The sequence below is a fragment of the Pleurodeles waltl genome, chromosome 6 (assembly GCF_031143425.1).
Source record: "Pleurodeles waltl isolate 20211129_DDA chromosome 6, aPleWal1.hap1.20221129, whole genome shotgun sequence".
NCBI lineage: Eukaryota > Metazoa > Chordata > Amphibia > Caudata > Salamandridae > Pleurodeles > Pleurodeles waltl.
The window spans coordinates 569,762,367-569,775,075 of NC_090445.1; the positions used below are offsets into that span (position 1 = coordinate 569,762,367).

Genomic DNA, 12,709 nt, shown 5'->3' on the forward strand with positions numbered 1-12,709 from the left:
GACGAGTGCTGAGGAGGCGAATTCAGCGCCGGCAACCTGACGGTCTGAGGTGGAGGTTTTCTGACGTCAAGTACCGGATGCCTCCCTATTTCTCTGAGACCTGCAGCTTGTTGCTTGGTTTGCAGGTATGTCGATGAGGCTCATCGTGATGCTTAGGCTGTGCAGCCAAGGGATTTCTCGATTTATAAACTTTGACATACTGAGCACTCGCAGACTCCGCCGTTACAGTAGATGTTTGGATTTTTGAAACACATGACCAATGTGGAGTAGATCCCTTTTCTTGCCTTCGGTGACACTCGAGACTGCTTCCTCTTTTTTGCTCTGGTAGTGAGACAACAAAGCGTTTCTAGAAATGAAAATAAAATCGGACTACATGCTGTAGACACCCACCAGCAAACCTGCTTTACTGCACCGTAAATGGGAGATCACCCCCAGAACCGCCTGGGCTGCAGACATAACTCAGCGGTCCAGATTCACTAATTTAAGGCAGGAGAGCACCCCCAGAACCACCTGGGCTGCAGACATCCCTCACCAGTTCAGCGTCAATACGCCCCACACAGAGGATCACCACCTTGGCTGCGGACATTCCTCATTGGTCCAGATTCACCACATCAGACATAGGATTTCCAGTAGCACCACATGGGCTACAGACATCACCAGGCGGTCCAGATTCACTAACATCAGACAGAGGATTACCAAGAGCACCGCATGGGCTGCAGACATCACTAGGCGGTCCAGGTTCACTTACCTCTGACCGCAGATCATCAGCAGAACCACACGTGTAGCAGACATCCCTCAGCGGTCCAGATTCACCAACCTCAGACAGGCGAGCATCACCAGAACAGCCTGGGCTTTAAACACACAACAGCAGTCCGGTTCTTCCAGCACACTGCTGACTGCTAGTTACTTTCTAGTAACTGCTTCCTAAAGGATCAGTAGTGACTCTTGGAACCAGACGGTGTGCTTATCTGCTTCTGGTCGTGGGGTGCACTAAGATAGCTCTAGTCCAGTTTGGGAAGATAACTATTCATGCCGAGGTGTTCTGGGTTACCTTCATGCATTTCCTGAGGATCTCAGTTTCCTGGTATGCCCTCTAAAACTATCTTATAGGACACATGCTTTGGATCTCGGACATCTTTTACTGCCCGTAAGAGGGGTCTTTCTGCCTTTGGTGTCAACTTAGAAGGTGTATGTTTCCGACGTGTGTCCTCCAGTGATGGAAGGTGGAACTATGAGCAAAAAGACAGTTTTACAAATTACTGCCCAATTTGAAGAGGAGTCAGTGAGGTGAGTGACATAGTACTGACATGATTGGGTTCATTAAAAGTTAACCAAATAGAGGGTATCTGTGCAATTAAGGTAAACATTCATCACTGGAGGACTGAAGGAGTGCTGCTAGGAAGAAGAGCCCACGCTTTTTCACTGTTTAGTAGCAATATGGTAGGGGCAGATGGGCATGGTCAGCTTTTCTACAGTTTATGCAGGGTGTACTAAGAAGCTTACATATGGTGGCACTGCGCACAATGCAAATGCAAATTAACGTAATATAAGGAACTTGCACTGCTTGGATTGTAGAACAGTGATGGCACTCTTGGGGGAGGTTCATACTCTGGTTGTGGAATGCTGGGATACTGTTGATGGAGGTTCACACTGCTGTAGTTGCAGAGCACCAAAAGCACTTTTGGAGGAGGCTCCACTGCTGGGGTTGCAAAGCAATGATTTCACTGTTGGGGAGGCTCACACTCCTGGGGCTGCAGACCACTGATGGCACTGTCTAGAGATACTCACACTGCTGGGGTTGCAAAGCACTGATGGCACTTTTGGGAGAGGCTCACGCTGGTGGGGTTGCAGAACACTGGTGGCAATGTTGGCGGAGACTCACACTGTTTGGGCTGCAAAGCACTGATGCACTGTTGGTGGAGGCTCACACCTGGGGTTGTAGAGCACTGATGGTGCTTTTGGGGGAGGGTCACACTCGTGGCGTTGCAGACCACTGATGATATTGTTGGGGAAGGCTCACACTGCTAGATTTGCAGAGCATTGATGGCACTACTGTGGGAGGCTTCCTCTGGTTGTGTTGTAGAGCACTGATGGCACTGTTGGGAGAGGCTCACACTGCAAGTGTGCAGAACACTGATGGCATTGTTGGGCGAGGCTCAGAATGGTGAGGTTGCAGAGGATGGATGACACTACTGGGAGAGGCGTACACTGCTAGGGTTACAGAGCACTGATACACTTTTGGGAAAGGCTCACATTGCTGGGATTGTAGTGCATTGATGGCATCATTCGGAAGGCTCTTATTTCTGGGGTTGCAGAGCACTGATGACATTGCTGGGGAGGTCACACTGGTGGGGTTGCAGAGCAATGATGGCACTGTTGGGGGATGCTCATAATGTGTGGACTGCAGAGCACTGATACACTGTTGTGGGAGGCTCACACTGCTGATATTGTAGAGCACTGATGGTGCTTTTGAGGGAGGGTCACACTGGTGAGGTTGTAGAGCAATGATGGCACTACTGTGGGAGGCTCACTCTAGTAGGGTTGTTGAGCACTGAAGGCACTGTTGGGGGAGGCACACACTGCTGGGGTTACAGAACTAATGGCACTGTTGTGGGATGCTCAAACTGGTGGGGATGCAGAGGACGGATGGCAGTGGTGGGAGAGGCTCACACTGCTGGGCTTACTAAGTAGTGATGGCACTCGGGTGAGACTTTCACTGCTTAGGTGGCAGAGCACTGATGCACTGTTGGGGGAGGCTCACATTGCTGGAGTTGAGGAGCACTGATGGCATGGCTTGGAGAGGCTCACACTGTTGGGGTTGTACACATTGTTGTCTTAAGGATGTTTGAGGCCCCGTGCAAGACATATTTTAGGGGCCCTTGTTCATAACAACTTTCAATTTCAATGTTATTAATTGTTTTCTAATCAAAGCACTCATGATCCCAAACAAACTTTCAGTACAAGTGTTCACACAAAAACAGTTGAAATGTGTCTTTCCAGAGCCCCAAGGAATCCTTGGGATGCCACTGGGCAAAGAGAAACAGGCTTGGAGCTTGAAATAGGGAAATAGACATATGTAAGGTAGATAAAGATCCTCAGACTCTGGAGACAGGGAAGTGGAGAAAGAGACAGAGAGAGAGATAGCGAGATGCTTGTGTTGGGATATTGAACAGTGATCTCTGAGAAGTTGATTCTGAAGATCCAATGTGTACTTGATGGCCGCAGTCACAGAGGAATGAACTGATCCTGTTTAAAGCATTCCCGATTATCTCCAACCAGTCAATTAATCTTATCCATAAAATATTATGGTCTACGGTATCACAGGCTGCAAAGAGACCAAGAAGGATCAGGAAATCTTGATGACCTTCATCAAGCTCACACCTAACCTGAGTTTATTGGGTCACTTGGCATGCCCATTGCCTGGGGGCTGGATATGTGTGTGAGGCATTGTCTGGAAGAAAATGCTATTTCAGTACTACAATGGCAATCTGATAGCATATCCGGGCCACATTCAATATACCATAGTACCTGTGCCTAAGGGGGTCTGTTAAGGTTCGCCCTAATGTGGACTGCTGCTATGAGCATGATAATACCCAACCATATAAATTATAGTTGGGTATCACTAAGCATATCTGTTCTGAGTTGGGGTGTGTGCTGCATTCTGCCAAAATTGTGTACTGCTGGATGCTAGTTTTGTGGCGCGTATTAGAGGAGTTTGCTGTTGGGGCCATAATCTAGCAATATGACTTAACTGTACTGAGTGTACACAAGGGGCCTGTCTACTGTGTTCCATTGTGAGTTGTTTCTGAGTGAATAGTCCTTTGGGAGCAGCATGAATGCTGATCAGTACGGTGCCGGATGTCTGTGAAGTATTGTATCTCATTGTGTTTATAGGCCTTTAAAGAGTCCTGTACGAGGGCGGTATACAGTTAGTGGGTGGTATTCCATTGCTGAACTGAGATTACTATCCTTATGTTAGACTGTGCATCCTATTAAGTAGCAGAGAAACTACAGTATCCATGTTATAGGAAATCGATTTACAATTAGCTTCGAAGCAATGATAATAGGAAAAATACTTTCAACAAGGTTATTGGTATCAGAAATACAGAATACAAAATCTCCCATATTTACACATTTTATTGCTTTTTTGTGCCCTGCTAAAATAGAACACATATCAAATAATGCACTCATCATGTACCTTCAGTTCATGGCCATGAACTAAAGCCTTGAGCCAACGATCCTGTGATATTGTGCCCATGCGTCCCACACCCGATCATGTTGTCGAAGGCTGCCTCTTGCTTCATAGATAGGTTTTTCGAGGACCCGTGATTCGTCTAGACTTTGCTTCTATTTAGTAATGCTGGGGCTGTAGGAATACGACAGTTCTGGCTATGTCGCGCTTAGCAATAATTAAAGCGCCCAAGGATCAGTTTCTCGTATCTTGACAAACGTGTACTGTCATGTTGACGCGTGTTCTAATGTAGTATTGTTTAGACCACTACACTTTGTAGTGAAAATTGGTAGTGGATTACATTTCAGAGTTTTCTGCTAATTTTTCTAATGAAAACGGATATGTGTTTATTTCTGCTGTGTCTTACCGACAGAGGAATCGTCAGGCAACTCTGTTCAGGCTAAGTAAGATTTTCGACCATTAATCACACTATTTTATGTAGATGTGCACCGCATGTCCACAGAGCCACTAAGAATGCCTCCCCGCTGAGTATTTGAGTTATCACCACGGGGGCTGTACAGGAATAATGAAAAGATGATCCCTATCCTGCCCCTACAGTTTATAAGATGTGGTGAGCTGGAAAGCACCTCTTCAGAGCCATGCCCCACTTCACAGCAGAGTTAGCATTAGGAGTGTGTGCTAGCTCTATGGACCATGCTTTCTCTTGATATTACAGCACGGAGCTTTCTCAGAGGAATAACTGTTCTGGAAGATGGTTGGCTTATTAAATAACAGTAGCTTTCATATAGCCCTGGTGAGTGTAATGAGCAAAGTCTTTGGGAATGCTCTACTTGGCTTTATCTTTTGTAGCAGTGTTTCCAGTGCTTAATTTAAGCCGGTGGTTTCCGGTGCGAGGCACCGGTATTTGTTTTTGAGGGCCAGCACCTATTTTTCTGCATCAGGCATTTTCTGCAAGCAAAAAACACACATGGGAAAGAGGGAGGAAGAGGTAGACGAAGAAGCGTCACAAAGGGGAAAGCAGAAACCTGCAAGAGTGAGCAGATGGGGTAGGGAGTGACTGTAAATGGATTAAAGAGGCCCAAGATGCCTTCTGGATTACAATGCCTCAGTGTTCTCACACAGCTCACACATTGAATTGTAGCAGCTGTGAGTTTCAGAGGAGAGCTGTGGGCACCGGCACCCCTTTATTTACAAATCAAGCACTGGGTGTTTCTCAGTACACTTCTCCGAATGTGCTTAGAAGTGAGTTTGAAGCCATGAGTTCACATTTAGGAGCGTTTGTATACTCGAAAATGGATCTTAGCATTAATGGCTGCAGGAAGGGGTTTGTGTTCAATTTTTCATTCGATATTCTACATCAGCAAGTAAACCATGAGGAGGCTAGCAATGTGAGCTAAATCACGAATTCATGTTTGTTAGAGACACTTTCATTTGAGGGGTTAGAAGGCTTTCTGGTTGGTGGTTGTTGTTGGCATCTAAAACTTATCTGGACTGCAGCTTTTCCCAGAGAGAAAACATCCACAATAGAGTTCAAGCAATGTGGCGGTTCAGAGGCTTCGAATGAGGCGATGAAGGCAAGGACTCCTTCAAAAAACTGGAATTTCTCCTCAGAGCTATAGGCAGGTTGAAATGCAAAACAAAACGGAGAGACTTGAAAAGCAGAGATTGCAAGAGGTAGTGAGACTTGAGAGACCACTGTATGTGCAATAGAGTAGAAGCAAACGTATTTACGAGGAAGGTGACAAAAAAGCCAAGGCCAAGCAACTTAAAACAAGAATGCATGGAGCATACCAGAGGGACTTTTATGCAAATGTCACATAGGATGAACACCATCTGGGGCAGCCTCACTGTGGTTAAACAGAGTTTCTCATTGTAGACAGGGTTCACTCTTTAAAGAGGGCTACAATAAAGTATCCTAAGTTCAAGGTAGGTAATAAAGACATGAACACAAAGGAAAAGGTAAAGTAGGAGTTGTGGTGTCATTTTCTGTGAGATCATTTCCTTGGATAGAGATGTAGCAGTTTTATTGTTTCTGCATCTAACTTTCAATTAATAGACCCAGTAAAGTCTTTGATGAACTCGAAGAAGTGATTTTTGGTAAAGTGAGAGTTGGAGCAAGATATGTTTATGGTAGTGCACTTTTCTGTGGCTCTTCTGCACATAGCATCAATAGCCAGGAGGCCAGGGTCTCAAGTGGATCCCTCTCGGGGTCTACATTAATTTCTTTCATGATATTGACAAACACAGTGTTCAAGTTCTCAACAATGACTGTAAAAACCTTTAAGGCATTCCATGTCAACGATGCAATCACCGTTTGCGTTTGATATGTTTACTTCATCTTGTATTCCCTAAGAGTATTGACTTTTTTCAAGATGCTATTGTAGGACAATGCTACTGTTGGCATGGTTACTCCGTAACACTTTGCCTTTTGTTGATGCCAGCTTTTGATTGAAAGTGTGCTGGGACCCTGTTAACCAGGCCTCAGCACCAATGTTCTTTCCCTAAAACTCTACCTTTGTCTCCACAATTGGCACAGCCCTGGCACACAGTAAGACCCTTGTAAATGGTACCCCTGGTACCAAGGGCTCTGTGGCCAGGGAAAGTCTCTAAGAGCTGCAGCATGTCTTATGCCACCCTAGGGACCCCTCACTCAGCACATGCACACTGCTTCACAGCTTGTGTGTGCTGGTGGGGAGAAAAAGACTAAGTCGATATGGCACTTCCCTCAGAATACCATGCCTACAACCCACTGCCTGTGGCATAGGTAATTCACCCCTCTAGCAGGCCTTACAGCCCTAAGACAGGGTGCATTATACCACAGATGAGGGCACACCTGCATGAGCACTGTGCCCCTACAGTGTCTAAACAAAACCTTAGACATTGTAAGTGCAGGGTAGCCATAAAGAGCATATGGCCTGGGAGTTTGTCAAACAAGAACTCCACAGGTCCATAATGGCTACACTGAATACTGGTAAGTTTGGTATCAAACTTCTCAGCACAATAAATCCATATTGATGCCAGTGTGGGATTTATTGAGAAATACACACATAGGAAATCTTAGAGATGCCCCCTGCATGCTGGCCCAACTGCTAGTTGTAGGAGGCTGGACTGGCTTGTAGTGAGTACCAAGGGGTACTTGCACCTTGCACCAGGCCCAGTTATCCCTTATTAGTGTATAGGGTGTCTAGCAGCTTAGGCTGATAGATAATGGTAGCTTAGCAGAGCAGCTTAGGCTGAACTAGGAGACGTGTGAAGCTACTACAGTACCACTTAGTGTCATATGCACAATATCATAAGAAAACACAATACACAGTTATACTAAAAATAAAGGTACTTTATTTTTATGACAATATGCCAAAGTATCTTAGAGTGTACCCTCAGTGAGAGGATAGGAAATATACACAAGATATATATACACAATAGCAAAAATATGCAGTATAGTCTTAGAAAACAGTGCAAACAATGTATAGTTACAATAGGATGCAATGGGGAAACATAGGGATAGGGGCAACACAAACCATATACTCCAGAAGTGGAATGCGAACCACGAATGGACCCCAAACCTATGTGACCTTGTAGAGGGTCGCTGGGACTATTAGAAAATAGTGAGAGTTAGCAAAATAACCCCCCCCAAGACCCTGAAAAGTGAGTGCAAAGTGCACCAAAGTTCCCCTAAGGACAAAATAGTCGTGTTAGAGGGAGAATGCAAGGAAAACACAAATCAGCAATGCAACAACGATGGATTCCTGTCTGAAGGTACCTGTGGAACAAGGGGACCAAGTCCAAAAGTCACAAGCAGCTCGGAGATGGGCAGATGCCCAAGAAATGCCAGCGGTTGGTGCAAAGAAGCTCTTACTAGGCTGAAGAACTGTGAATACTGCAGGAACGACAAGGGCTAGAGACTTCCCCTTTGGAGGATGGATCCCCCACGCCTTGGAGAGTCGTGCAGAAGTATTTTCCCGCCGGATGGACGCCAACAAGCCTTGCTACACGCAAATCGTGCGTTTGGCGTTTTTGGACGCTGCTGGGGCCCAGGAGGGACCAGGAGGTCGCAAATTGGACCTGCAGAGAGAGGGGACGTCGAGCAAGACAAAGAGCCCTCACTGAAGCAGGTAGCACCCGGAGAAGTGCCAGAAACAGGCACTACGAGGATGCGTGAAACGGTGCTCGCCGAAGTTGCACAAAGGAGTCCCACGTCGCCGGAGACCAACTTAGAAAGTCGTGCAATGCAGGTTAGAGTGCCGTGGACCCAGGCTTGGCTGTGCACGAAGGATTTCCGCCGGAAGTACACAGGGGCCGGAGAAGCTTGCAAAGTCGCGGTTCCCAGCAATGCAGCCCAGCGAGGTGAGGCAAGGACTTACCTCCACCAAACTTGGGCTGAAGAGTCACTGGACTGTGGGGGTCACTTGGACAGAGTCGCTGGATTCGAGGGACCTCGCTCGTCGTGCTGAGAGGAGACCCAAGGGACCGGTAATGCAGCTTTTTGGTGCCTGCGGTTGCAGGGGGAAGATTCCGTCGACCCACGGGAGATTTCTTCGGAGCTTCTGGTGCAGAGAGGAGGCAGGCTACCCCCACAGCATGCACAAGCAGGAAAACAGCCGAGAAGGCGGCAGGATCAGCGTTACAGAGTTGCAGTAGTCGTCTTTGCTACTATGTTGCAGGTTTGCAGGCTTCCAGCGCGGTCAGCAGTTGTTTCCTTATCAGAAGGTGAAGAGAGAGATGCAGAGGAACTCGGCTGAGCTCATGCATTCGTTATCTGAAGTTTCCCCAGAGACAGAGACCCTAAATAGCCAGAAAAGAGGGTTTGGCTACCTAGGAGAGAGGAAAGGCTACTAACACCTGAAGGAGCCTATCAGCAGGAGTCTCTGACGTCACCTGGTGGCACTGGCCACTCAGAGCAGTCCAGTGTGCCAGCAGCACCTCTGTTTCCAAGATGGCAGAGGTCTGGAGCACACTGGAGGAGCTCTGGACACCTCCCAGGGGAGGTGCAGGTCAGGGGAGTGGTCACTCCCCTTTCCTTTGTCCAGTTTCGCACCAGAGCAGGGGCTAAGGGGTCCCTGAACCGGTGTAGACTGGCTTATGCAGAATTGGGCACATCTGTGCCCAACAAAGCATTTCCAGAGGCTGGGGGAGGCTACTCCTCCCCTGCCTTCACACCATTTTCCAAAGGGAGAGGGTGTCACACCCTCTCTCAGAGGAAGTTCTTTGTTCTGCCATCCTGGGCCAGGCCTGGCTGGACCCCAGGAGGGCAGCTGCCTGTCTGAGGGGTTGGCAGCAGCAGCAGCTGCAGAGAAACCCCAGGAAGGGCAGTCTGGCAGTACCAGGGTCTGTGCTACAGACCACTGGGATCATGGAATTGTACCAACAATGCCAGGATGGCATAGAGGGGGCAATTCCATGATCATAGACATGTTACATGGCCATATTCGGAGTTACCATGGTGAAGCTACATATAGGTAGTGACCTATATGTAGTGCACGCGTGTAATGGTGTCCCCGCACTCACAAAGTTCAGTGAATTGGCTCTGAACAATGTGGGGGCACCTTGGCTAGTGCCAGGGTGCCCTCACACTAAGTAACTTTGCACCTAACCTTTACCAGGTAAAGGTTAGACATATAGGTGACTTATAAGTTACTTAAGTGCAGTGTAAAATGGCTGTGAAATAACGTGGACGTTATTTCACTCAGGCTGCAGTGGCAGGCCTGTGTAAGAATTGTCAGAGCTCCCTATGGGTGGCAAAAGAAATGCTGCAGCCCATAGGGATCTCCTGGAACCCCAATACCCTGGGTACCTCAGTACCATATACTAGGGAATTATAAGGGTGTTCCAGTAAGCCAATGTAAATTGGTAAAAAATGGTCACTAGCCTGTTAGTGACAATTTGAAAGTAATGAGAGAGCATAACCACTGAGGTTCTGGTTAGCAGAGCCTCAGTGAGACAGTTAGGCACCACACAGGGAACATATACATGCACACCTATGAGCACTGGGGCCCTGTGTGACAGGGTCCCAGTGACACATACATATAGGCCACAAACCTATGAGCACTGGGGTCCTGACTAGCAGGATCCCAGTGACACATAACAACCATACTGAAAACATGGTGTTTTCACTATGAGCACTGAGGCCTGGCTATCAGGATCCCAGTGAGACAGTGAAAACAGTGACAAACACCCTGACATACACTCACAAACAGGCCAAAAGTGGGGGTAACAAGGCTAGAAAGAGGCTACCTTCTCACACAACCCCCCCCCAAACGAAGGACAATAAGGCTAACCTTGGCCAGTTGAGACTTTATTGTCTAAGTGGTGATAAGTAGAGAGTAGCTCTGCAATAGACTGGTTACTCCCTTTATCATCCACTAAATGGTTACTTCCCTGTGGGGATGTAAACCACCCTGTTTGAAGTTTTTTAGCTAAGCAACAATGTGAAGATGTATTTTCAGAGTTTCTATCAGTAAGTTTTAGTTTAGAGCAGTGGGAATTGTCCACTGAACCTATTTGTAGTGATGGAAATGCCAGACAGGGATGCTGTCTCAGAAAAGCCATAGCTGGGCAAAAACTTTGTCCATATGGCTGGAAGAGAGAACAGGGATGCTGTTTCTCTTGGGTTGGAGCAGGGCAGGGATGCTGTCCTATCAGCTCCACACTAGGGCAGGGATGCTGTCCTAAGTGTTGTGAGGTAGTGCAGGGTTTCTGCACTAAAGTTTCTCTGGGAGGGTTGGAGGGATGCTCCATGTTAACTAAAGTGGTGCTGTTTTTCTCACCAATGTTAGTTATCCCACAGAGAGGTACTTCCACCTCAGGGAGTCCAGCTTTGCCAGCTGATGATTCCCTTGGAACAGGTGCCACCCCAGGAGAGGTTTCTCCCACCACAGGAATAGTATCCTGAATGGTAGGGTGGTTAGGGGATACTGTGATACCCTTTTTACCTGTTGATGGAGAGGGATCCTGAGTTTTCAGGCCTTCTCTCCTTTGCTTTTTCATTTCACTTGAAATGAGAGGGAACAATTCCTCAGGGATGCCCAGCATGGCTGCATGGGCATAAAACTCTACATCAGCCCAACCTGAGGCCTCTAGGTCATTACCTAAGAGACAGTCTACAGGTAAGCTAGGTGATACCACCACCTGCTTAGGGCCAGTAACTCCACCCCAACTAAACTGAATTATAGCTAAGGGAAGAAACTTAGTGGAGTTATGGACATCAATAATCTTATACTGTTGTCCGATGATGTGTTGTTCAGGAGGCACTAGGTTTTCAGTCACCAAAGTGAAACTGGCACCTGTGTCCCTGTAGGCCAAGGCCTCAACACCATTTATTGAAACTGTCTGCCTGTACTTATCCATTGTAAGGGGACAAGCAGCCAGTGTGGCAAGGCCAATGCCACTAGGTGTGACAGAAACTGTCTTGGGACTGATTACATCAGTTTCCACTATGGACCCATAAGTGAACCCAACTACACCCTTTGCTTGACTGTTGCCAGCAGTCCCACCACTAGTACCACTACTGCTAGGGGCACTAGAGCTTGATGTATTAGTGGTGGTAGGCTCAGGGGGTTTACCTGGACAGGACTTATCCCCTGGCCTATGGCCTCTATTTTTACACACAAAGCACCAAGGCTTTTTAATGTGTGCAGGTTGGGAAGAAGAGGAAGAATTTGTTTTATCCCCACCCTCTGAAGAGTGTTTAAGATTTGAAGTGGGATCTTTGGTTTTACCCTTATCCCCATGCTTATCTTGAGATTTTTCACCATCTTTCTTCTTATTGCCATCTTTGTCACCCCCTGTATGAACTTTTCTGGTCACCCTTGTTCTGACCCATTTGTCTGCCTTCTTTCCCAATTCTTGGGGAGAGGTCAGATCAGAGTCTACCAGGTACTGGTGCAACAAATCAGACACACAATTATTAAGTATATGCTCTCTCAGGATTGTGTTATACAGGCTTTCATAATCAGTAACTTTACTGCCATGTAACCACCCCTCCAAGGCCTTCACTGCCTGGTCAATGAAATCAACCCAGTCTTGTGAAGACTCCTTTTTGGTCTCTCTGAACTTTATCCTGTACTGTTCAGTGGTTAAGCCATAACCATCCAGGAGTGCATTCTTAAGAACTTGGAAATTATTGGCATCATTTTCTTTTACAGTAAGGAGCCTATCCCTACCTTTTCCACTAAATGATAGCCATAGGATAGCAGCCCACTGCTTTTGAGGGACATCCTGTACAACACAGGCCCTCTCAAGTGCAGCAAACCACTTGTTAATGTCATCCCCCTCCTTGTAAGGGGGAACTATCTTATGCAGATTCCTGGAATCATGCTCTTTTGCAGGATGACTATGGGGAATACTGCTGCTGCCACCATGGGTATCTAAACCCAACTTCTGTCTTTCCCTCTCTATTTCTAAAGACTGTCTATCCAAATCCAGCTGTTGCTTCTTGAGCTTCAGTCTGGTTTGCTCCACTCTCAATCTATTGAGCTCCCTTTCTAACAATCTGTCATCAGGGTGGGTGGGAGGGACATT

General features: G+C 47.0%; 1 protein-coding gene across 1 annotated transcript in view; it reads left to right on the forward strand.

Annotated features, from left to right (window-relative positions):
* Positions 1–382: 382 nt before the first annotated feature.
* FGD2 (FYVE, RhoGEF and PH domain containing 2) overlaps positions 383–12,709 on the forward strand; it is a 346,991-nt gene continuing 334,664 nt past the window's right edge. Inside the window, exon 1 of the mRNA XM_069238749.1 lies at positions 383–1,287. Within this exon, the coding sequence (XP_069094850.1) occupies positions 1,217–1,287 (71 nt within the window). The 5' untranslated portion in view covers positions 383–1,216. The remainder of the gene's footprint in view (positions 1,288–12,709) is intronic.